The 27,019-nt window shown below is 44.5% G+C and overlaps 2 protein-coding genes across 2 annotated transcripts in view; one reads left to right on the plus strand and one right to left on the minus strand.

Moving 5' to 3' along the window:
• The first annotated feature begins 2,570 nt into the window (after positions 1-2,570).
• Positions 2,571-3,014, plus strand: sprn (shadow of prion protein). Its single transcript, XM_063070605.1, has one exon. The coding sequence runs from the start codon at positions 2,571-2,573 to the stop codon at positions 3,012-3,014; it is 444 nt and encodes a 147-aa protein (XP_062926675.1).
• An 18,676-nt stretch (positions 3,015-21,690) lies between these two features.
• mtg1 (mitochondrial ribosome-associated GTPase 1) overlaps positions 21,691-27,019 on the minus strand; it is a 32,885-nt gene continuing 27,556 nt past the window's right edge. Inside the window, exons 10-11 of the mRNA XM_063070313.1 lie at positions 24,085-24,197; positions 21,691-22,571 (exon numbers count right to left, since the gene is read on the minus strand). Of these exons, the coding sequence (XP_062926383.1) occupies positions 22,474-22,571; positions 24,085-24,197 (211 nt within the window). The 3' untranslated portion in view covers positions 21,691-22,473. The remainder of the gene's footprint in view (positions 22,572-24,084; positions 24,198-27,019) is intronic.

Consider the following 27,019-nt stretch of genomic DNA (forward strand, 5'->3'; position numbering starts at 1 on the left):
GTTGCCTGGGGGTGGGGTGGGGTGGGGTGCAGTGCGGTGCTTCTGCTGGTGTGAAAGGGCAAGGGTCGATGCTCTTGCTGCTGCTTGGGTGAAGGGAGGGGGAGGAGAGGCCTTGGGGGCTTTGATGTTTCTATCGTTCATTCTATGGGGTTTTTGTTTTGTGGATGTCTGTGAAGAGTAAGAATTTCAGGTTGTATACTGTATGTATTCTCTGATATTATAATGAATCTTTGAGCCTTCGAAACTTCATTGGTCCAGTGTACATTGAGAACCAGTGAAAAGCCTCAATCTATGTTAAGTATAGTAAGTAGATTTATTATCAAAGTACACATATGTCACCATATACAAACCTGAGATTCATTTTCTTGTGGGTGTTCACAGTAAATGCAAAGAAACAAAAAAAAAGCAATAAATATCGAAAACATGAGATGAAGAGCCCTTGAAAGTGATTCCATAAGTTGTGCGAATGGTGCATTGAGTGAATATGAGTGGAATTATCCATTCTGGTTCAGAAGCCTGATGTTTGAGGGGTAATAGCTGTTCTTGAACCTGGTGGTGTGAGTCCTGTGGTTCGTGTACCTCCTTCCCGATGACAGCAGTGAGAGGAGAGCATGTCCTGGGTGATGGGTGATGGGGGACCTGATGATGGATGCTGCTTTCCTGCAACAGTGCTCCATGTAGATGTGCTCAAAGGTGGGGAGGACTGGGCAGAATCCACTGCTTTTTGTAGGCTTTTCTGTTCAAGGGCATTGGTGTTTTCATACCAGGCCTGTTGGCAGAAGGTACACCCTTTCAACTATAAAGACCTTTCCCAAACTCTGTGCTTCTGCCAGTTTCTCGTGTGATGTTTCTACCCATTTTTGGGTCTTTCTACAATTGATTAATTCTCCATGGTCTCCTCTTCCACCACAATGAGACCACTCTCAGAGTGGAGAACAACACTTCATGTTCTGTTTGGGTAGCCTCCAACCTGATAGCATGAACATCGATTACACCTAATTTTTTGTTTTCTCTTTTCTTTTCCCCTCTCTCTTCCCACTTCTGTTCCCCCTTCTGGCCCCTTACGTCTTCTTCTCACCTGCCTGTCACCTTCCCCTGGGTCCCCTTCTTCTTTCCTTTCTCCCATGGTCCACTCTTCTCTCCTATCAGACTCCTCCTTCTCCAGCCCTTTATCTTTCCCGTACACCAGGCTTCACCTATCATCTCCAACTAGCTTCCTTCCCCTACCCCCACTTATTATTCTGGCATCTTCCCCCTTCCTTTCTAGTTCTGAAGAAGGATCTCGGCCCGGAATGTCTCTGCTCAAAATGTACATTTACTTTGAAGCTTTGAAACAAGCTAGAAGGTGATAGATGAAGCCAAGATAAAGGGCTGAAGAACAAAGAAAAGTACAGAACAGTACAGGCCCTTTGGCCCATAATGTTGTGCCGACCCTCAAACCCTGCCTCCCATATAAGCCCCCACCTTAAATTCCTCCATATACCTGTCTAGTAGTCTCTTAAACTTCACTAGTGTATCTGCCTCCACCACTGACTCAGGCAGTGCATTCCACGCACCAACCACTCTCTGAGTAAAAAAACCTTCCTCTAATATCCCCCTTGATCTTCCCACCCCTTACCTTAAAGCCATCGCCTCTTGTATTGAGCAGTGGTGCCCTGGGGAAGAGGCACTGGCTATCCACTCTATCTATTCCTCTTATTATCTTGTACACCTCTATCATGTCTCCTCTCAACCTCTTTCTCTCCAAAGAGTAAAGTCCTAGCTCCCTTAACCTCTGATCATAATGCATACTCTCTAAACCAGGCAGCATCCTGGTAAATCTCCTCTGTACCCTTTCCAATGCTTCCTCATCCTTCCTATAGTGAGGTGACCAGAACTGGACACAGTACTCCAAGTGCGGCCTAACCAGAGTTTTATAGAGCTGCAATATTACCCCGCGACTCTTAAACTCTATCCCTCGACTTATGAAAGCTAACACCCCATAAGCTTTCTTAACTACCCTATCCACCTGTGAGGCAACTTTCAGGGATCTGTGGACACGTACCCCGAGATCCCTCTGCTCCTCCACATTACCAAGTATCCTGCCATTTACTTTATACTCTGCCTTGGAGTTTGTCCTTCCAAAGTGTACCACCTCACACTTCTCCGGGTTGAACTCCATCTGCCACTTCTCAGCCCACTGAAGGAATCTGATAGGAGAGGAGAGTGGACCATCGGAGAAAGGAAAGAAGGAGGGGCCCCATGAGAAGGCGATTGGCATGTGAGGAGAAGATGTAAGAGGCCAGAGTGAGGAATAAAAGAGGGAAAGGGGTGGGGAAAAGTAAAAGAGGAAAAAAAACAAAGGAGGGTCCTCCTTCCCTCCCCACCCACCTTTTTATTCTGGCATTTTCTCCTTATTTTCCAGTCCTCATGAAGGCTCTCGGCCTGAAACGACGACTGATTGTGTATTTTCATAGATGCTGCCTGCCCTGCCCTGTTCCTCCAGCATTTTGTGTGTGTTTCCAGCATCTGCAGAATCTCTTGTGTTCACGGTTAACTCTCATCTGTCCAGGTCACCTGGATTCCTTGTGATGAATAAAACGACAGCCACGTGCTGGATGCTCGTTCTGTTGGTGGCCATCCTTTGCGAAGGTGTGACCTGCAAGGGAGGGAGAGGAGGAGCCCGAGGCTCGGCGCGTGGCTCAGCTCGCGGGCGATTCCGCGCTACGCGAGTGCGGCCCAAGTACTCCAGCTGGAGCCGGTCCTACGGCTCCAGGGCGCGGGTGGCTGCGGCAGGGGCCGCTGCCGGCGTTGCGGCTGGAGTCATGGCCGGGAGGCTGCAGAGATCCAGGCTGACCTGGGACGAGGGCATCCAGGGGTACGTAAGCAAGAACTGTTCTCTGGAGAGGAACTGCACGTCAGAAGCGGGAGTCTATGGTTATAGAGCGTGGACATCTTCTGCTGTGACATTGTGGTTTTCCTCTAGTTTACCACCCATGTGCGTTCTACTGACCTTGAAATATTTCCACTTGTAAGTGTGGTTTCCAGTTCTAACTTTATCACTGCCGCAGTGGCCAAGTCCTTCTCTGGAAGGTTCATTAGTTTAGTCTCCTAAATGTTGTAGCACCAAATGGTTTCATGTAATACGTGGTATCGAGTGTAAAATTTCCAGAGCAGTTCCCCAAGTAATGCAAACACGGTTATTAGGAAATTTCTGTCGTTATCTGGGTACAAGTGGATAAAAATATGACGAATAGTTTCAGAGTTTTGCAGTTATCGCTGAGGTTCAGGTACAACTTCCCCATCAGGCACCTACCCTCCTCATAAATCTCCCCAAAGGCTCAACTGTGGGCAGGTGGCAGTGTTGTGGTACTTTATAAACATTGGATTTTCACTAAAGTTGGCAAAAAAAAGTAAGATTTCACCTTGAATTCAGATGTTACAGAGTTCAGCAACGGATTAAAGTTTTGTGTTTTTCCATTGGGCGTTATAACCAAAACAGCTAGAGATGATGCATGGACCCAGCCCCCTGTAACTCCATTGGTTTAACTGAGAAAGGAATACTCAGGCTGCTATTATTTCCAATAATTAATCCAGGCTTGTACGAATACGCCTATCAGTGAATGAAATGTTGTCAAAAGTGGGCATAAAATAAAACTTAATCAATACTCAATGTCTCCACTTTGCAAGTAACATAGGCCCATCCATATTACAATTTCCTGCTGCTGAATTGTCGTTTAGGACAAATTCTGGTGAGTAAAAACCATGTCTTTATTTTGTATTCATTAATTTAATAAGGTAACTGTTACTATAGTGTGTTTGTGTAGAGTTTCTAGCCTTGAACCTTTGAAAGTTGAAGGCTAGGTGACACTTGAAGTCACTCATATATGACAGGAAGAGGATGCAGGAAAGAGAAACAGGAGCAGGTTCCATTTCCTTAAGGGTCAAAGGTCAAGGGTCAACTTTATTCACCATAGACATTTACATGTATTAGGAATTTGCCATGGTCAGGATGCGACATCCAACAAAAAAACATCATTCAACAATTATAACAAAGAATTATATAAAAATAAAATTAGAGGTTAAAACACAGATATGGAATAAAATGTGCATAAATTAATAATTACCGGCATGTATTTACAATGTAAACAGCATTATGAAAAGTGGTTTAAAGTGTGTACAGTGCAGTGACTGGTGAAATAAAAGAGGCTGGGAGGGGGCTAACTAGAATGGTTGATCAGATAAACTGCCTGGAGGAAGATACTTTTAAGATAATGTGAATTTTCTGGTTTAATAGCGTGCTAGCACTTTCCAGAAGGGAGGTTTTGGAAGAGGCAGTTTGTAGGGTGACACACATCAAAGTTGCTGGTGAACGCAGCAGGCCAGGCAGCATCTCTAGGAAGAGGTACAGTCGACGTTTCAGGCAGAGACCCTTCGTCAGGACTAACTGAAGGAAGAGTGAGTAAGGGATTTGAAAGTTGGATGGGGAGGGGGAGATCCAAAATGATAGGAGAAGACAGGAGTGGGAGGGATAGAGCCAAGAGCTGGACAGGTGATAGGCAAAAGGGATACGAGGGGATCATGGGACAGGAGGTCCGGGAAGAAAGACAGGTGGGGGGGGACCCAGAGGATGGGCAAGGGGTATATTCAGAGGGACAGAGGGAGAAAAAGGAGAGTGAGAGAAAGAATGTGTGTATAAAAATGAGTAACAGATGGGGTACGAGGGGGAGGGGGGCATTAGCGGAAGTTAGAGAAGTCGATGTTCATGCCATCAGGTTGGAGGCAACCCAGACAGAATATAAGGTGTTGTTCCTCCAACCTGAGTGTGACTTCATCTTTACAGTAGAGGAGGCCGTGGACAGACATGTCAGAATGGGAATGGGATGTGGAATTAAAATGTGTGGCCACTGGGAGATCCTGCTTTCTCTAGCGGACAGAGCGTAGATGTTCAGCAAAGCGGTCTCCCAGTCTGCGTCGGGTCTCGCCAATATATAAAAGGCCACATCGGGAGCACCGGACGCAGTATATCACCCCAGTCGACTCACAGGTGAAGTGTTGCCTCAGCTGGAAAGGCTGTTTGGGGCCCTGAATGGTGGTAAGGGAGGAAGTGTAAGGGCATGTGTAGCACTTGTTCCGCTTACACGGATAAGTGCCAGGAGGGAGATCAGTGGGGAGGGATGGGGGGGACGAATGGACAAGGGAGTTGCGTAGGGAGCGATCCCTGCGGAATGCAGAGGGAGGGGGGTAGGGAAAGATGTGCTTAGTGGTGGGATCCCGTTGGAGGTGGCGGAAGTTACGGAGAATAATACGTTGGACCCGGAGGCTGGTGGGGTGGTAGGTGAGGACCAGGGGAACCCTATTCCTAGTGGGGTGGCGGGAGGATGGAGTGAGAGCAGATGTACGTGAAATGGGGGAGATGCGTTTAAGAGCAGAGTTGATAGTGGAGGAAGGGAAGCCCCTTTCTTTAAAAAAGGAAGACCTCTCCCTCGTCCTAGAATGAAAAGCCTCATCCTGAGAGCAGATGCAGCGGAGACGGAGGAATTGCGAGAAGGGGATGGCGTTTTCGCAAGAGACAGGGTGAGAAGAAGAATAGTCCAGATATCTGTGAGAGTCAATAGGCTTATAGTAGACATCAGTGGATAAGCTGTCTCCAGAGACAGAGACAGAAAGATCTAGAAAGGGGAGGGAGGTGTCGGAAATGGACCAGGTAAACTTGAGGGCAGGGTGAAAGTTGGAGGCAAAGTTAATAAAGTCAATGAGTTCTGCATGCGTGCAGGAAGCAGCGCCAATGCAGTCGTCGATGTAGCGAAGGAAAAGTGAGGGACAGATATCAGAATAGGCACGGAACATAGATTGTTCCACAAACCCAACAAAAAGGCAGGCATAGCTAGGACCCATACGGGTGCCCATAGCTACACCTTTAGTTTGGAAGAACTGGGAGGAGCCAAAGGAGAAATTATTAAGAGTAAGGACTAATTCCGCTAGACAGAGCAGAGTGGTGGTAGAGGGGAACTGATTAGGTCTGGAATCCAAAAAGAAGCGTAGAGCTTTGAGACCTTCCTGATGGGGGATGGAAGTATATAGGGACTGGACATCCATGGTGAAAATAAAGCGGTGGGGGCCAGGGAACTTAAAATCATCGAAAAGTTTAAGAGCGTGAGAAGTGTCACGAACATAGGTAGGAAGAGATTGAACAAGGGGGGATAAAACCGTGTCGAGGTATGCAGAAACGAGTTCGGTGGGGCAGGAGCAAGCTGAGACAATTCCGCAGGGACCGCTTCCTACGACTAAGCACATCTTTCCCTCCCCCCCCCCTGCATTCCGCAGGGATCGCTCCCTACGCAACTCCCTTGTCCATTCGTCCCCCCCATCCCTCCCCACTGATCTCCCTCCTGGCACTTATCCGTGTAAGCGGAACAAGTGCTACACATGCCCTTACACTTCCTCCCTTACCACCATTCAGGGCCCCAAACAGTCCTTCCAGGTGAGGCAACACTTCACTTGTGAGTTGACTGGGGTGATATACTGTGTCCGGTGCTCCCGATGTGGCCTTTTATATATTGGCGAGACCCGACACAGACTGGGAGACCGCTTTGCTGAACATCTACGCTCTGTCCGCCAGAGAAAGCAGGATCTCCCAGTGGCCACACATTTTATTTCCACATCCCATTCCCATTCTGACATGTCTATCCACAGCCTCCTCTACTGTAAAGATGAAGCCACACTCAGGTTGGAGGAACAACACCTTATATTCCGTCTGGGTAGCCTCCAACCTGATGGCATGAACATCGACTTCTCTAACTTCCGCTAAGGCCCCCCTCCCCCTCGTGCCCCATCTGTTACTTATTTTTATGCACACATTCTTTCTCTCACTCTCCTTTTTCTCCCTCTGTCCCTCTGAATATACCCCTTGCCCATCCTCTGGGTCCCCCCCCCTTGTCTTTCTTCCCGGACCTCCTGTCCCATGATCCTCTCGTATCCCTTTTGCCAATCACCTGTCCAGCTCTTGGTTCCATCGCTCCCCCTCCTGTCTTCTCCTATCATTTTGGATCTCCCCCTCCCCCTCCAACTTTCAAATCCCTTACTCACTCTTCCTTCAGTTAGTCCTGACGAAGGGTCTCGGCCTGAAACATCGACTGTACCTCTTCCTAGAGATGCTGCCTGGCCTGTTGCGTTCACCAGCAACTTTAATGTGTGTTGTTGAATTTCCAGCATCTGCAGAATTCCTGTAGTTTGTATGGTGGGTAGCTTCCGCAATGACTTTTCCTGTCCATTTTTTGCTGTGGACACATGAACCTTCTCCACAAAGGCCATGGCTAATAGTATCTCTCACTAACCCCAGATCTCCCCATGGGTTACAGGCACGGGTCTGTAAACATTTTATTTGTCTAGCACTTTACTGTTGGGCACTTGAGGGGAAAATAATGCATTTGTTGTGATAATTTATAATAATGAATGTGATTGGTTTAAGTTTAATACCAAGTTTATGCAAGTTATTTCACTTGAAAAGTCAAAAAAATAACTTATGTTGGCTTCATTTTTATAAGTGGAGCATCTCAAAATTCAGCAAATTGCTCAACTCAGTCCACCTGTTCTTAACACAGATTATATTTTCTCCATTAATATGCTCCTTCCCATTCTTCAAACCACTTGTGTATGCAGTCAGTGGCCATATTATTAGGTACCTGATGGAACTCAGCATTTTGTTCTGCTGCTGTAGCCAATCTACTTCAAGGCTCAATGTGTTGTGCATTCGGAGGTGCTCTTCTGCACACCACTGTTTTAGTGTGTAGTTATTTGAGTTACTGTCGCCTTCCTGTTGTCTTGAACCATTCTGGCCATTCTCTTTTGACCTCTCTCATTAACATGGTGTTTTCACCCACAGAACTGCCAATCATTGGATACTTTTTTTGTTTTTCACACCATTCTCACTAAACTCTACTACTGTATTTGAAAATCCCAGGTGAGCAGTAGTTTCTCAGATACTCAAACCACCCCATCTGGTGCCAACAATCATTTCATAGCCATAGCCACTTTGATCATATTTCTTCCCCATTCTGATGTTTGGTCTGAACAACAACTGAACCTCTTGACCATGTCTGCATGCTTTTATGCATTGAGTTGCTGCCACATGATTGGCTGATTAGAAATTTGCATTTATGTCATATGGAGGTGGCTGGGGACGAACCCAAGTGCAAGACACAGACACTGAAGTACTAGGGACAGGACTAGGATACAGGGTGAGGGCAAGGACATGGACACGAAAACCGGGAACCCGGAACAGGACTGGACAAGGTAGCTAGGAGTCCGGGCTTGGACTCTGAGCCAGAGACTGGACAAGGACCCAGTACCTGGGTCTTGCCTCTGGCTCAGACCCCAGAACTAGGCAAGGACGAGGCTTGGCTGGCAGGCAGGACGAGGCTGGAGTCTTCAGGCTTGAGGCTAGAGGCTAGAGACTAGAGGCGACGCTTGGCAGGAGGCTGGAGTCTTCAGGCTTGAGGCTAGAGACTAGAGGCGAGGCTTGGCAGGAGGCTGGAGTCTTCAGGCTTGAGGCTAGAGACTAGAGGCAAGGCTTGGCAGGAGGCTGGAGTCTTCAGGCTTGAGGCTAGAGGCTGGAGACTTGAGGTGAGGCTTGGCAGGAGGCTGGAGACTTGAGGCGAGGCTTGGCAGGAGGCTGAAGGCTGGAGACTTAAGGCGAGGCTTGGCAGGAGGCTGGAGGCTGGAGACTTGAGGCGAGGCTTGGCAGGAGGCAGGAGGCTGGAGTCTTCAGGCTTGAGGCTAGAGGCTGGAGACGAGGCGAGGCTTGGCAGGAGGCTGGAGACGAGGTGAGGCTTGGTAGGAGGCTGGAGGCTGGAGACGAGGCAAGGCTTGGCAGGAGGCTGGAGTCTTCAGGCTTGAGGCTAGAGGCTGGAGACTTGAGGCGAGGCTTGGCAGGAGACTGGTGTCCAGGCTTGAGGCTAGAGGCTGGAGACTTGAGGCAAGGCTTGGCAGGAGGCTGGAGACTTGAGGCAAGGCTTGGCAGGAGGCTGGAGACTTGAGGCGAGGCTTGGCGGGAGGCTGGAGTCTTCAGGCTTGAGGCTAGAGACTAGAGGCGAGGTTCAGCAGGAGGCAGGAGACTGGAGTCCAGGCTTGAGGCTAGAGGCTGGAGACTTGAGGCGAGGCTTGGCAGGAGGCTGGAGACTTGAGGCAAGGCTTGGCTGGAGGCTGGAGACTTGAGGCAAGGCTTGGCAGGAGGCTGGAGACGAGGCGAGGCTTGGCAGGAGGCTGAAGGCTGGAGACTTGAGGCAAGGCTTGGCAGGAGGCTGGAGACTTGAGGTGAGGCTTGGCAGGAGGCTGGAGACTTGAGGCAAGGCTTGGAAAGAGGCTGGAGGCTTGAGGCGAGGCTTGGCAGGAGGCTGGAGACTTGAGGCAAGGCTTGGCAGGAGGCTGGAGGCTGGGGTCTTCTCCTGGGCAGGGCGTGGATCACCACGTGATGGAGGCAAGGGACAGGAAGGGACAGAACCAACCACAGGTAACGGCAAGACGGCCTGGCTTACCCGACGGAGGCAAGGGTTAGGAAGGGAGCTAAGTACGGGTGGCTTCAGGACAAAACTGTAGGCAAGACGAGGCGAGAGTTACCAGTAAGACCAGGCAAGGCTTCAGGCATTGCAAGGTGAAACGAGAACTTCAGGCGAGGCGAGACTTACCAGCAAAACAAGGCAAGGCTTCAGGCAATGCAAGGCGAAACGAGAACTTCAGGCGAGGAGAGAGTTACCGGCAAGGCTTCAGGCGAGGAAACAGAAGGCAGAGGAAGGGATACAAGGAGTAAGGACAAGAACAATCCAGCAGCCACACCCTGGTCTCTGTAGGTATTTATGCAGCCCGCCCCAACGAGCATCAGCTGCCTCAATTAGAGCTCAACAAGAAGAGAAACAAGGTAGACAGGAAAACCTGGAGCAAGGGTCGATGGACCGGACCATGAACCGGAATACGGACTTCATGGACCGGACCATGACAGTTTAACAAGCAGGAGTATTGGTGTACCTAACGAAGTGGCCACTGAGTGTACTTGTCTCAGATTCTCCCCAAATTTTTAGTTTATCTCTAATCTATCTCCATATCTAACTCTTACTGAGACTTGAAATTTGCATTGTAGCATTCTCTTGAGATTATTCAACAAAATAAAGCAAGCTAAACTTAATCTTTATCCAATCAGCTTTGTGCAAACTTACTTTCACAGCAAGTGGTTTTAGATAAGATTGGAGGAACGTTTAAAGAAGGAAAATAATGTGCTGGAGTTTAGAAGAATGAAGAGGGATCTCATCAAAATTTGCAAGACATAGATGGAGTGGATGTGGAGAGGATGTTTCCTATAGTGGGTGAGTCTAGCATCAGAGGGAAAAACCTCAAAGGAAGGATGTCCCTTTGGAACAGAGATGGGGAGGAATCTCTTTATCTAGAGGGCTGTGAATCTGTGGAATTCATTGGCCAGTCAGTTGTGGAGGCCAAGCCATTGAGTATGTTTAAAGCAGAGGTGGATAGGTTCCTGGTTAGTCAGTGTGTCAAAGGTTACAGGGAGAACATAGGAGAATGGGACTGAGAGGTTTAATAAATCAGCCATACTGGAATGGCAGAGCAGACTCGGTGGGCTAATTCTGCTCCTATGAATTATGGGCTAAAAGCAGTTCCAAAGTGGTTAATAGCTGGACATTTCACTCTTTGAAAACATATTGTGGCCCAGTTAATGCTAAGTCTTAAAACTCAGGTTGTTTATGGAATTATTTTCTGCAAGAATATTTGAAATATGTTGGAAGCGGAGGCAGATAGATTCTCAGTCAGCAAGGGGCTGGATGCGGAGATGAAGTTAGTATTAGACTAACCATAATTTTATGAAATGGATGCATCTCCTGCCAATCTGATGCATCTTCCAATTGATTGTTTTTCCCAAAAACTAAACAATCAAAATTTATATTAAAAAATGTGTAGATAGGTGCTTGATTGTCAGTGGGGTCCCAGCGCACAATTTCAGGTTGCTACAGTGAAATGCAGTGTTTGTGTGTACAGGAGATAAGTTTGTGTGTGAACTGTTTATCCACCAGTACTGGGCAAGGCACCATCTGTAAGGAGTTGGTATTCGCCCCCCCCCCCCCCCCGCCGCCCCGTGGAATGCACAGATCATCTCCAAGTGCTCTGGTTACCTCCCATTGTCCAAAGATGTACCAGGTAGATTAATTGGTCATTGTAAATTGCCCTGTGATTAGCTCAGGGTTAAATCGGGGTTGTTAGGGGTGGCTGGCAGTGCGGCTCAAAGGGCTGAAAGGAACTATTCCGCACTGTATCACTAAATAAATAACTTTTCAAGTATGCATGATCCTTCAGAAACCACTCGTCCCAGCAAGGAGCAACACAAGGACACCAGCGAGAGAGCTGAAAATCACCATCCTTTGCCCAGTTCAGCCAGAGCTCTGCAACCTCTTAGTTTTAAAATAAGCTTCATTCTGATTAACTTTGGAATATCTCAATACAATTAGATTGCTGATTTGTCATTAGTAGGTTTTAATAAGTGGATTTTACTAACATTGCAATTTTCACAAAGAAATTTTATTTAATCATATCTCTTGGCACAAAATAAGAGCATTGGAACAGATGCATTGTAGATCAGGATTGATAACTTCAGCTAGCAACCTGCTCCTTTATACCTTAAATATTTCTGAGTCTTGAAAATTTCAAAGACAAAACGTTAATATCTGACATAATTCTTCTTTAAACGTGTTTCTTCTCCCAGTAGAAGAATCAAGAAAGTTTTTTAAAAATTAAAGATCAGGGAATTATGCCCTGCCCATAATGGTGGCTGTCTTATTGGTAGGTAAGCTGCTTGTAGTTTCTTTAATATTTACATTGTGGAAGTGATATTTGAAATGTTTTAATAGTGGTCAAAGTGATACTTTAGAAACTTTTATGAAGTCTTGTGACAGGAAGAATATTTCTATTTTATATTTCAGCATTAAGTAATACTACTTAACACGACCACTGAAAAAACAATTTGATGAACAATCATTGCATAAACATTTATGTTTGAGGTATTTATATAATACATACATGATAAATTGTAACACTTTTCAATGTTAGATGGATTGGAAAACCTTTCAGAAAACGCGAATGTAACACATAGTGCCAATATATTGTAAGATCTGTTTACTGTTTTCCACATTGTTTGGAGTGCTTTAGCATTGTGAAATATTTACAGTACCTAAAATAAAATACTTTATGCACAGTGTTTATTGTTGATGTCAATTTCAGTGAGTTTGTGAACCGAGCTGATGTACTGTGTGAAGTTTGATATGTTTGCCTGTATGATTGATGACTTGATGTGCTGGCTGAATAAGTCTTGGAGAAACATTCTTCATGCCTGCACCCATGTACAAAGGTCCCACCAACACCCAACACTTAAAACCTTGAAACCTCTGGGTGGGTAGGAAGGTATGTGACTGATTGCTGCCTCTGTGCCAATTCCCTGTACAGGTAACCTGTGGGAAATCCACCTCCCGCACTTTACTGCACAGGTACTCTGGAGGAAATCTGCCTTCTGTACCTCACTGCGCAGGTAACTCGCGGGAAATCCGCCTTCTGTACCTCACTGCGCAGGTAACACATGGGGAATCCGCCTCCCATACCTCACCACCTGGGTAACCCATGGGAAATCCACCTTCCCTACCTCACTGCATGGGTAACCCGCAGAAAATCCATCTCCCGTACCTCACTGCACGGGAAATCCGCCTCCCATACCATGTTCTTTTGCATGATTTTTAATCTATTCAATATACATATACTGTTATTTATTTATTATTTTATTTTCGTTTTTTTCTTCTATATTATGTATTACATTGAACTGCTGCTGCTAAGTTAACAAATTTCACGACACTTGCCGGTGCCGGTGAAGTTTTTTCAAAACTTTGAGTACAAGAAGGACGAGACTGCGCAGGCATGTGACATAGACAGGACAGCGCGGAGAGGTTGAGAAAAAAGACCACCCTATACAGTGGGCAGTGGAGTGTAGGGCTTTGGCTCAACGGGCTTAGGCATTAACCGGAAGAGGCAAGAGCGAGGCACCAACGCTTTTCTTCCCTTGGCGAATCGGCCCGGACAGACAGAGGAACAGCAGGGCTCTCGCAACTAACGGTACGAGCTAACGGTTTAAAAAGTTCGTCTGTTTGGTGAGGTAAGTGGGTGAGTAGACTTATTTTTCCTTGTTTTATTCCTGTAGAATTAGGTAGCATGTCTGCAGGGTTAGTACTTTGTTCAGGGTGTCAGGTGTGGGAATCCTGGGAGACCTCCAGCCTCCCTGATGGCCACATCTGTGCCAGGTGCACCGAGATGCAGCTCCTCAGAGACCGTGTTAGGGATCTGGAGCTGCAGCTTGATGACCTACTGCTTATCAGGGAAAGTGAAGAGGTGATAGACAGGAGCTACAGGCAGGTAGTCATCCCTAGGCTATGGGGTCAGAAAACTGGGTGACTGTCAGGAGAGGGAAGGGAAATGCCCGTATAGTGGAGAGCACCCCTGTGGCTACCCCCCTCAGCAACAAGTATCTCGTTTTGGATGCTTTTGAGGGAGATGACCTGACAGGGGACGCCCACAGTGACCAGGTCTCTGGCACTGAGCCTGGCACTGTTGTGCAGGAGGGAAGGAGGGAGAAGAGGAATGCGGTAGTCATAGGGGATTCCATAGTCAGGGGAACAGACAGGAGATTCTGTGAGCCTGATAGAGGTACCCGTATGGTGTGTTGCCTCCCAGGTGCCAGGGTACAAGATGTCTCGGATCAGGTCCAGAATATTCTGAAGGGAGAGGGCAAGCAGCCAGCTGTCTTGGTACATGTTGGTACCAATGACATAGATAGGAGAGGGGAGGAGGTCCTGAAGAGAGATTTCTGGGAGTTAGGAAGGAAGTTGAGAAGCAGGACCTCCAGGGTAGTAATCTCGGAATTGCTACCTGTGCCACGTGCTAGCGAGGGCAAGAATAGTAGGATCAGGCTGACCTGTTCAAAAAGGACAGGTTACACCTGAACCCGAATGGGATCAATATCCTGGCGGGAAGGTTTATTAGAGCTGTTAGGGAGGGTTTAACCTAATTGGCAGGGGAATGGGAACTGGAATGATAGAGCAGAGGAGGGAGAAAACAGAAATAAATCTAACATAATGAGCAATGAAGATGTCAGGAAGGACAGGCAGGTGATGGGGCAAATTTGCAGCCATTGGGATGAGTTGCAGTGCAATCAAAGCAAAAAGTACCAAATACTGGACTTAAGGTGTTATACTTAAATGCACGCAGCATAAGGAATAAGGTGGATGATCTTGTCGTACAGCTACAGATTGGCAGGTACGACATTGTGGCCATCACTGAGACGTGGCTAAAGGATGCATGTCTCTGGGAGCTGAACATCCAAGGATACACGGTGTATCAGAAGGATAGGAAGGTAGGCAGAAGGGGTGGCGTGGCTTTAGAATAGAATAGAATATCTTTATTGTCATTGTTGTGGAGCAATGAAACACAGTTTAGCAGCTCAACGTTTTGCAGCATGACAAAGAATATATACATAACATAAACTCTAAAACCTCAGGAGTGCAGTCCAAAATTAATAATATATGGATGGGGGGGTAGGACTATTGCACACCTGCCATTCCTGGAAGTGTGATGCATTTAGCTGCCGCCATCTTAGGAGGGGGGCAAGAGGAGGGAAGGGGGTGTTATACATTTCACTGCTTGTGGGTAGAAGCTGTTAAGGAGTCTCTTTGTTTTCGTCCTTAATGCTCTGTATCTCTTCCCAGAAGGTAGAGGGGAAAATAGGTGATGTCCAGGATGAGTGGGATCCTTTGAAATACAAGTAGCCTTCTTTTGAAGTCTGCCAGCATAAATGTCTCTGAGGGAGGGTAATGTTGTGCCAATAACCCGCTCTGCTACCCTCATCACCCGCTGCAAGTCCTTCCTGTTCTGTGCAGCTGGCAAACCACACTGCACAGCAATACGTCAGGAGGCTCTCTATAGTTGTCCGATAGAAGTTGATCAGCAGGTGATGAGGGAGGAGAGCGTGCTTTAGCTTCCTTAGAAAGTAGAGCCTCTGTTGGGCCTTCCCCACCTGATAAGAGATATGGGCAGTCCAGGTGAGGTCAGCCAAGATGTGGACGCCGAGGAACTTGAAACTCTCTACTCTCTCCACCTCTTTCCCATATATGTGCAGAGCAGAGTGCTCGACGCGCTTTGATTTCCTGAAGTCTACTATCAGCTCCTTGGTTTTTGTGATGTTCAAGTCCAGGTTATTATGACAACGACATTCTGTCAAATGCTGTACCTCCTCCCTATAGGCTGTCTCATCACAGTCTGATATGATACCTATTAGGGTGGTAACGTCAGCAAATTTGACAATGGTGTTGGTGGAGTGATTGGTAGAGCAGTCATGGATGAAAAGAGAATAGAGGATGGGGCTGAGAACACACCCCTGTGGTGTTCCGGTGTTCAGGATGAAAGTAGATCATGTGTGTTCTCCCATTCTGACACTACTGGTAAGAAATGATATTAAATCATTAGAAAGAGGTGACATAGGATCGGAAGGTGCAGAATCTTTATGGGTTGAGCTAAGAAATCGCAGGGGTAAAAGGACCCTGATGGCAGTTATTTATAGGCCTCCTAACAGCTGCAGTGATATGGACTACAAATTACAACAGGAAATAGAAAAGGCTTGTCAGAAGGGCAGTGTTATGATAATTGTGGGGGATTTTAACATGTGAGTGGATTGGGAAAATCAGGTCGGCACTGGATCTCGAGAGAATTTGTAGAATGTCTATGAGATGGCTTTTTAGAACAGCTTGTTTTTGAGCCCACTAGGGGATCAGCTGTACTGGATTGGGTATTGTGTAATGAAGATGATTAAAGATTGAGGTGAAGGAACCCTTAGGAGGCAGTAATCATAACATGATTGAGTTCACTGTGAAATTTGAGAAAGAGAAGCCGAAATCCGATGTGTCGGTATTTCAGTGGAGTAAAGGAAATTACAGTGGCATGAGAGAGGAACTGGCCAAAGTTGACTGGAAAGGGACACTAGCAGGAAGGACAGCAGAGCAGCAGTGGCTGGAGTTTATGTGAGAAGTGAGGAAGGTGCAAGACAGATATATTCCAAAAAAGAAGAAATTTTTGAATGGAAAAAGGATGCAACCGTGGCTGACAAGAGAAGTCAAAGCCAAAGTAAAAGCAAAGGAGAGGGCATACAAGGAAGCAAAAATTAGTGGGAAGACAGAGGATTGGGAAGTTTTTATAAGCTTACAAAAGGAAACTAAGAAGGTCATTAAGAGGGAAAAGATGAACTATGAAAGGAAGCTAGCAAATAGTATCAAAGAGGATACTAAAAGCTTTCTCAAGTATATAAGGAGTAAAAGACAGGTGAGAGTGGATATAGGACCCATAGAAAATGATGCTGGAGAAATTGTAATGGGAGATAAGGAGATGGTGGAGGGACTGAATGAGTATTTTACATCAGTCTTCACTGAGGAAGACATCAGCAGTATACTGGACACTCAAGTGTGGCAGGGAAGAGAAGTGTGCGCAGTCACAATTACGACAGAGAAAGTACTCAGGAAGCTGAATAATCTAAGGGTAGATAAATCTCCCGGACCAGATGGAATGCACCCTCGAGTTCTGAAGGGAATAGCTGTGGAGATTGCAGAGGCATTAGCGATGATCTTTCAAAAGTCAATAGATTCTGGCATGGTTCCAGAGGACTGGAAGATTGCAAATGTCACTCTGCTATTTAAGAAAGGGGCAAGGAAGCAAAAAGGAAATTGTAGACTTGTTAGCTTGACATCGGTGGTTGGGAAGTTGTTGGAGTCGATTGTCAAGGATGAGGTTACGGAGTACCTGGAGGCATATGACAAGATAGACAGAACTCAGCATGGTTTCCTTAAAGGAAGATCCTGCCTGACAAAGCTATTGCAATTTTTTAAGGAAATTACCAGTAGGCTAGACAAGGGAGATGCAGTGGATGTTGTGTATTTGGATTTTCAGAAGGCCTTTGACAAGGTACCACACATGAGGCTGCTAAACAAGATAAGAGCCCATGGAATTACGGGAAAGTTACATACGTGGATAGAGCGTTGGCTGATTGGCAGGAAACAGAGTGGGAATAAAGGGATCCTATTCTAGTTGGCTGCCAGTTACCAGTGGTTTTCCACAGGGATCAGTGTTAGGGCCACTTCTTTTTATGTTGTACATCAACAATTTGGATTATGGAATAGATGGCTTTGTGGCTAAGTTTGCTGATGATACAAAGATAGGTGGAGGGGCTGGTAGTGCTGAGGAAACAGAGTCTGCAGAGAGACTTGGATAGATTGGAAGAACGGCAAAGAAGTGACAAATGAAATACAATGTTGCAAAGGGTATGGTCATGCACTTTGGTAGAAGAAATAAACGGGCAGACTATTATTTAAATGGGGAAAGAATTCAAAGTTCTGAGATGCAACGGGACTTGGGAGTCCTTGTGCAGGATACCCTTGAGGTTAACCTCCAGGTTGAGTCGGTGGTGAAGAAGGCGAATGCAATGTTGGCATTCATTTCTAGAGGAACAGAGTATAGGAGCAGGGATGTGATGTTGAGGCTCTATAAGGCACTGGTAAGATCCCACTTGGAGTACTGTGTGCAGTTTTGGGCTCCTTATTTAAGAAAGGATGTGCTGACGTTGGAGAGGGTTCAGAGAAGATTCACTAGAATGATTCCAGGAATGAGAGGGTTAATATATGAGGAACATTTGGCCGCTCTTGGGCTGTCCTCCTTGGAGTTTAGAAGAATGAGGGGGGACCTCACAGAAACATTTCGAATGTTGAAAGGCATGGACAGAGTGGAAGTGGCAAAGTTGTTTCCCATGGTGGGGGAGTCTAGAACAGTGGTCCCCAACCACCGGGCCGCAAAGCACGTGCTACCAGGCCACGGGGAAACTATATGATTTGGCGATATGGAACGATATGAGTCAGCTGCACCTTTCCTCATTCCCTGTCACGCACTGTTGAACTTTAACGCACGCGAGGTCATCAGTGACCCAAGACGTGCAAAGGAATGGGTCTGTGACCCATTTGTGAATGTCCCCGGGTGAATCATCCATGTCAGCGCGGGAAGGAGATCAACTCCTCGAGCTTGCAAATGACGGGGGGCTGAAAAGTATGTTTGACATAACATCTCTGCTGGCATTCTGGATCAAAGTCAAGGCTGAATATCCTGAGATAGCCATGATAGCACTGAAAACGTTGCTTCCATTTCCAACATCATATCGCTGCAAAGCGGAGTTTTCTGCAATGAATGCAACGAAAACTAAATTGCAGAATAGACTGGACATAAGGAACCCCCTTCGAGTATCGCTGTCTCCCATCACCCCTCGATAGGACCGTCTTGTTGCAGGAAAACAAGCCCAGGGCTGCCACTGATTCAATGATATTGGTGTGTTGCAATGACTTTATATGTTCATACGAGGAAAATATGCGCTGTGTGTTTAATATCCAAACGTTACTTAAAATGTTATGATGCTATTGACTTATCGATATTCATGCGAGGAAAATATGCACTGTGTGTTTAATATTAAGTTCCCTAGATAAACCCTTTTAGAAACAAAATTGAGTGTATTAGCCACTTATAAGTGACTCATAGTTGACTTATCACCTATATTCCGGTCGCGATTAACACCACCTCCCCCCGGTCTGCAAGAATATTGTCAATATTAAACCAGCCCGCGGTGCAAAAACAGTTGGGGACCCCTGGTCTAGTACCAGAGGGCATGACTTAAGGATTGAAGGGCACCCATTCAGAACAGAGATGCGAAGAAATTATTTTAGTCAGAGGGTGGTGAATCTGTGGAATTTGTTGCCATGAGTGGCAGTGGAGGTCAAGTCATTGGGTGTATTTAAGGCAGAGATTGATAGGTATCTGAGTAGCCAGGGCATCAAAGGTTATGGTGAGAAGGCGGGGGAGTGGGACTAAATAGGAGAATGGATCAGCTCATGATAAAATGGCAGAGCAGACTCGATGGGCCGAATGGCCAACTTCCACTCCTTTGTCTTATGGTCTTAATAACAAACCTGATACTGATTTTTGTTGTAGCTTTATTAAAAATGCAATTAAAATAGATTGTTTTTAATAGCACACATCCTTAAAATATCCACAATTACTGCTTCATTTATATTGAATACAAATAATGAAACAGTGGACCCGTTCAATGTGATGGGTTAAACATTCTTCAATTAGTTTTTACTTTTTTCTTTATCATACTGACAGAACATATTGACAAGATATGGTTCTAATTCTATAAATTCTACTGAAAAGTGTTTTCCCTGAAACCACTTCTCTCTAATACTGCCCAAATTACCGACCATTTTGTTTTTATATACAGTGGACACATCAGGACCAGTACACTTGGAACAATTAGGCAGTTGCCCCAATTAGCCAAAGATTCGTGGATATAGTTAAAAAGGTATAAAAAAAGACAAACTACTGTTTAACTGAGTAACAATTTATGTATTTAAATGAAGTACAGAACAAATTAGAACACTACAAATATTATTACAGTACTATACAACTGTATATTTGTTCCTAATAGTTATCAATGGAGGAATTCTTTTGGTTGACTGTAAATAAACAAAATCAGTTCAGACACCTAATACAAATAATGCTTTAGATGATTGCATCCTCCAAATTATTTGTAATTTCTAACTTACTGAAGTAGTGAAATTGTTTCATTTTTACTCCCAGCTGTTTCTGGCACCTCTAAGCCTGGATGATTGAAACCACGGTGTGCAAAACTTTCAAATTGTCTTACCGTTTACTTTTCACCAACTATCAGTGATGAAAATCATCTATTTTTGAACACAGATTCAACAGATGCTATTTAAAATCTGGTCACTCTCAGCAAGGCATTATATCTTAATGTCCATGTAACTGCACACAACAAACACAAAACAATTTGGCAACAGTCTCCTGCCCCAATTAAGCAGCATAGTGCCCCAAACAAACATAGGGAATCCCAGCTATTTTCTTGATTCAGTTTTTGTACTTTAAGAGTTTTCCAAAATAAACAGCTGGCCTGATTTACCAATGGTCCAATTAACTGGAATCTAGTTATTAAAGAACACAATCTAACAAAATACTTATTCCTTATAAATAATAATTATTAAGAGCAACGTAACTGGTTAGCATTATATTGTGTTTTATGAATGTAAAAAGCTCTCTGCAAACAAAATTTTGTTCATGTGGATAATGTTAATGTACCAGAGTTCAGGCAGTTGTTTGTTGTTTACTTACAGATACAGTGCGGAATAGGCCCTTCCAACCAACGATCCGCACAGCCCAGCAACCTACCAATTTAACCCTAGCTTAAGCAGAGAATTCACAATGACCAATTAACCTACTAAGTCTTTGGACTATGGGTGGAAACCCATGCACTCACGGGAGAACAAACTCCTTATAGACATTACATAAGCCTTCTGTTTCTGAGAACTGTCCATAAATGGATTTATCAATAAGTCAGAAATGATCACATTTTCCAAGGGAGAACAAGTGAGGGTGTCAGCAGAAATTCACTCGTTTACAGACATTGCGGTCAGTGAAAAGCCAGAGTGCCAGCACAGGAACACACTTCCAACTAGACATTTCTTTTTAATCAAGCCACAGTTTAACTATTTGCATATTTGCACATACAAACATTTTCAGCACAAATTATTCAATTTTATTTTAAACCTTGAAGGCTATGACGAACATCCATAATCAATAAACTCTTTTCGGGCTTCCAGCCGGGTACAGATATCAAATATAACCTGCACCCAGCTGGAAGACTGAGAAAAATTTATTTGTCATATATGCCAGGAAAGCACTACATCCATTTTCATCCATAATCAAGTACAACTGATAGGTATGTTTCTACGGAGACATTATTTGGACATATTTAGAGTTCTGTGGGAGAACTTGTGCAAGTCTGAAACTTCTGTCCAACTGGGCAATTTTCTCAAAACCACATCTCTCAGTAATACCACCAGCTACAATCACTATTTTAAAAGAAAGTCAGATGATGCCAAATTAATGAGATTCTAAACTTCAACTTTCAACGTTACTGAGACAGAAGACCACAATCATTTCAGGAAATTAATTGTTAATTTCACGATTCTTTTCCGATCCATGAATGGAACTGGTGTAGCAATGTAATAGATTTAATTTTGAGATTATTTTGCTGCAGATTTTAATCTGTTGCTCTGTTATACAGTAGATTCTGGTTAATTGGGCCATTGGTTAATCAGGACAGCTGCTTACTTGGGACAAGTCTTAAAGAACAGAAACTAATCGAGAAAAAAGTCAGAATTCCCTTTGTTTTAATATGCTGCCTGATTGGGATAGGAGACTGTTACTGCACAGTTTCTAACGAGCGTCAGACGAGTGCATTTGTGTGGCCATTAGACACATTTTGCTGTGTTTACAGCAAACAGATATTAAATAACATCAGTTGTGTGTGTTTATCCTAAAAAAGCAGTAACTGATAGTTTGCAAGAAATAAGCAGTAAGACTATTCAGACACATCAAAGTTGCTGGTGAACGCAGCAGGCCAGGCAGCATCTCTAGGAAGAGGTACAGTCGACGTTTCGGGTCGAGATCCTTCGTCACCGAAGGGTCCAGCCCGAAACGTCGACTGTACCTCTTCCTAGAGATGCTGCCTGGTCTGCTGCATTCACCAGCAACTTTGATGTGTGTTGCTTGAATTTCCAGCAGCTGCAGAATTCCTCGTGTTTAAGGCTATCCAGAACTGTTTTTGCTCACTGCGGTTTCAAGCATTCAGGCTGGAAGGTGCCAGAAAAAGCTGAGAGTAAAACTGAAATGATTTCACTACTTCAACAAGTTAGGAGCAACAAAGAAATTGAAGGTATCGACAAACTGAGTGTTACAGTGAAAATAAAGATTTTGAGGATACAATTGTCAAAAATTGTATGAAGGCAGTCCATTATCTGTACCAGGTGTCGGAGCTGATTTTGTTAGTTTACAGTCAATCAAAAGAACATGGCAGTGCAATTCCTCTGTCAATACCTATTTGGAGCTAATGCATAGTTTTATTGTACTGTAGTACTATTGATTGTGTTCTAATTTGTTCTGTATTTCAATTAAACACATAATTTGTTATTCAGCTAAACAGTAGTTCTTTTAAAAATAACTTTTTAACTATTTTGGAACAGCCACTTAATTGGCCACAATGTACTGGGGCGAAGTTATCCCAGTGAACTGGAATCCACTGTATTTTCTTGAAAGTTGCTGACAGCAGAGCACATGTATTTCATGTTAAGCAGCAGTCATGCTCTACATCATCAGCTTTTAAAAAATAAACATTTTATGACAGTGGACAAGGACTTAAACACAGTTCTCAAGGATGAGATCTTTTCTGATGATGTACAGGTAACCCTAAACATCCAGTATAGCTGGCTTCTGATTCTCAGAACAGGAGCACTGACATCAATCCAGCATAACCTTCCCCAGGTCTCCTTTCCGGAACGTTCTGATGAAGTCGTAAGCAGCTGCACTGTAGTTCGGCATGAGAATATTCACATTACCTGCAAAGTCGCAGTAATGGTTGTTACTTTCACCCGGTCATGGTTAATTTTGACCAGCAACTAATCACATCTTGCTTTGTAAATGAAGGAGCAACAATACTTTAATGCTTTGTATTTTATAATATTACTGACTTATTATCAGTATAATTATTATGTTCTACCATTTGGAATAGGGATGACGAGGAATTTCTTTAAGGTAGTTAATTGATCTGTGGAATTCATTGCCACGGTTGGGTGTGGAGGACAAGTCATTGAATATATTTAAAATGGAAGTGATAGTCCTTGATTAGTCAGGGCATCAAAGGTTAGGGGGAAAAGGCAGGAGAATGGGGTTGAGAGGGATAATCGATCAGCTGTGATGGAATGGTGGAGCAGACTCAATTAACAGAATGGCCTAATTCTGCTCTAATGTCTTATGGCCATATCTGTTATTATAAGATAGGCAGGCTCATAACTAAAGCAAGAGTTCACAGAAACGTATCCAGCACTGACCCTATAATATACTGCACACAAACAGCTCATTCAGCTCAAATGGCTCTAGCAGCACTGGTATCCCCCATGAGCCTCCTCCTGTCCTTGCCATTAAATCTTCCAGCAGATCCTTTTACGGAGGGCTACATGGGAAGGAAGAGTTAGGTTAAAGTGGGCTGAAGAGCCTGTTCTGTGTTGTACTGTTCTAAGTTCCATTGTCTTCTGACTCAGAAACTTGTCCAGCCTCCCTAAAATTTGTCTGTCCAATTTGTCTCAACCTATAATTGTATTAAATTCCACCAGTCTTTGGATACAGAAGTTACTCCTGTCTTGGTAGATGTCTTGGTGACACGGATGCTGGCCTCTGGCTGGGAAATAGAACTTGTAACAGTACAGGCCTTTTGTTCCACAATGTGGTGTAAACCTTTTAATCTACTCTAAGATCAATCCATCCCTTCCTTCCTACATAGCCCTCCATTTTTCTTTCATCCATGTGCCTATCTAGTTGTTGTTGAGTTCCTCTCCTTGCGGCATATTGGACAACAACATTGCTATTTCTTTAGCACTTATTGGCTTTTACGAGTCCGAGTTGCTAACTCAACACTCAACAGAGCACAGATGAAAAGTGTGCAACGAACCAGCTGGATCTGAACCCAGGACCACTCACCTCAAAGTCTGGTGCAGATGCCACTATACCACTGGCCTGCTAAACGTGCCTATCTAAGAGTCTCTTAATGTCCTGCTTCTACCACCACCCCTGGCAATGCGTTCCACGCACCAACCACTCTCTGTGTAAAAAACTTACCCCTCTTATCCCCCCCATACTTTCCACCCATCACCTTTAAATTATTTCCCCTGATTTTCCCAAGCGGACGTGCTGTCTGTGTCCATTTTTAAAAATGTTGGCATTGCCTTAAAGACCCCCGAGAAATCATCTGTGTAGTATGTTAAGTCTTGTTATCTCCCCAAATGTGTATGAGAAGAAAATCAAAATAATTTATTTTCAATTAGCATTATCAATAAAGCATAATAGACAACTCACCCACTCCCGTAATGGCTTTCACTTTCTGCGTCTTGCCTAATTTCACAGCTATTTTTTTCAGCACTGTTTGCAAGTCGTCACAGGGCTCTCCCAGCTGGTATCGCTCAACGTAACTGACGGGAAAGACACAGAACCAGAGAGGTCTTAATCTCAATCAGGGTGTTTAGCAAATAACTAACAGTTATTTATTTATTATTCCTCCCCCCCCCCCCCATTTTGTATTTGCACACTGGTTGTTTGTCCGTCCTGTTGTCTGCAGTCTATCATTGATTCGTCGTGTTTCTTGTATTCATTGTAAATGCCCTCAAGGCAATGAATCTCAGGGTGGTATATGGTGACTATACTGTATGTACTTTGATAATAAATTTAATTTTGACTTTGAGATAAAACTTCCTTTTTTGACTCTGTCTTGTTTCACTGCTCATAGGTGACCATGGAGTTAAGCTTTAAACACCAGAGCATTACTATGTGAGGTAAATTGGAGACACAAGAGAGACAGATGACAGAACATGGAGCAATACCTGTAACTGTGTAGGTTCAGCATGTCACCAAAACTTTGATGAATGTTTTTAGATGCATAGTGGAGGATATCCTGACTGGTTGCACCATGGCCTGGTAGGAAAGCACCAACACTACGAACAGTAAAGACTACGGAAAGTGATGAATACAACCCAGTCCATCACTCAGTCTCCCCACCAGTGAGCACATTTACATCAGAGTTGCCACAAGAAAACAGTGTCTATCATCAAGAGCACCTACTATTCAGACCATGCTCTCTTCTCGCTGCTACCATCGGGCAGAATCTCTGTCCCCAAAACCTAAACTGACCTCTAGCTCCCCTCTGTCCCCAAAACCGTCCCTATGAACCCAAGATGATAATACATTTATTATATGTTTAATATACTTGTATTTTTTGGACTTGTTATGCATGGTACTGTACTGTTGTTACAAAACAACAAATTTCACGACATAATGTCAGTGTTAATAAACCTAATACTGATTCATGGACTTCCATGGACAGAGGAATGTATGTTGGCATGTATATTTACAGATACTCAAAACATAGGAGGCAGATACAATGGTTAAAGAGGCACATAGCCTATATCTTTTTAAAAAAAGCACTTCAAAATTCAAAGTAAATTTATGATCAAAGTACATATATGCCACCATGCAGGGATGTGGACTACAAATTACAACTGGAAATAGAAAAGGCTTGTCAGAAGGGCAGTATTATGATAATTGTGGGGGATTTTAACATGCGAGTGAATTGGGAAAATCAGGTCGGCACTGGATCTCAAGAGACAGAATTTGTAGAATGTCTGCGAGATGGCTTTTTAGAACAGCTTGTTGTTGAGCCCACTAGGGGATCGGCTGTACTGGATTGGGTATTGTGTAATGAACCGGAGGTGATGAGAGAGATTGAGGTGAAGGAACCCTTAGGAGGCAGTGATCATAACATGATTGAGTTCACTGTGAAATTAGAAAAAGAGAAGCCTAAATCTGATGTGTCGGTATTTCAGTGGAGTAAAGGAAATTACAGTGGTATGAGAGAGGAACTGGCCAAAGTTGACTGGAAAGGGACAGTGGCGGGAAAGACAGCACAGCAGCAGTGGCTGGAGTTTATGCGAGAAATGGAGGAATGTGCAAGACAGGTATATTCCAAAAAAGAAGAAATTTTCAAGTAGAAAAAGGATGCAACCGTGGTTGACAAGAGAAGTCAAAGCCAAAGTTAAAGCAAAGGAGAGGGCATACAAGGAAGCAAATATTAGTGGGAAGACAGAGGATTGGGAAGTTTTTATAAGCTTACAAAAGGAAACTAAGAAGGTCATTAAGAGAGAAAAGATTAACTATGAAAGGAAGCTAGCAAATAATATCAAAGAGGATACTAAAAGCTTTTTCAAGTATATAAAGAGTAAAAGACAGGTGAGAGTAGATATAGGACCCATAGAAAATGATGCTGGAGAAATTGTAATGGGAGATAAGGAGATGGCGGAGGAACTGAACGAGTATTTTGCATCAGTCTTCACTGAGGAAGACAGCAGGATACTGGACACTCAAGGGTGGCAGGGAAGAGAAGTGTGCGCAGTCACAATTACGACAGAGAAAGTACTCAGGAAGCTGAATAGGCTAAAGGTAGATAAATCTCCTGGACCAGATGGAATGCACCCTCGTGTTCTGAAGGAAGTAGCTGTGGAGATTGCGGAGGCATTAGCGATGATCTTTCAAAAGTCGATAGATTCTGGCATGGTTCCGGAAGACTGGAAGATTGCAAATGTCACTCCGCTATTTGAGAAGGGGGCAAGGAAGCAAAAAGGAAATTATAGACCTGCTAGCTTGACATCGGTGGTTGGGAAGTTGTTGGAGTTGATTGTCAAGGATGAGGTTACAGAGTATCTGGAGGCATATGACAAGATAGGCAGAACTCAGCATGGATTCCTTAAAGGAAAATCCTGCCTGACAAACCTATTACAATTTTTTGAGGAAATTACCAGTAGGCTAGACAAGGGAGATGCAGTGGATGTTGTATATTTGGATTTTCAGAAGGCCTTCGACAAGGTGCCACACATGAGGCTACTTAACAAGATAAGAGCCCATGGAATTACGGGAAAGTTACATACGTGGATAGAGCGTTGGCTGATTGGCAGGAAACAGAGAGTGGGAATAAAGGGATCCTATTCTGGTTGGCTGCCAGTTACCAGTGGTTTTCCACAGGGATCAGTGTTGGGGCCGCTTCTTTTTACATTTTACATCAACGATTTGGATTATGGAATAGATGGCTTTGTGGCTAAGTTTGCTGACAATACGAAGATAGGTGGACGGGCTGGTATTGCTGAGGAAACGGAGAGTCTGCAGAGAGACTTGGATAGATTGGAAGAATGGGCAGAGAAGTGGCAAATGTAGTACAATGTTGGAAAGTGTACGGTTATGCATTTTG

This window comes from Mobula hypostoma, chromosome 18 (genome assembly GCF_963921235.1).
Source record: "Mobula hypostoma chromosome 18, sMobHyp1.1, whole genome shotgun sequence".
NCBI lineage: Eukaryota > Metazoa > Chordata > Chondrichthyes > Myliobatiformes > Myliobatidae > Mobula > Mobula hypostoma.

Excerpts from the sequence above, each read along its gene's own strand:
- sprn (XM_063070605.1), top strand. The coding sequence starts at position 2,571 with ATGAATAAAACGACAGCCACGTGCTGGATGCTCGTTCTGTTGGTGGCC.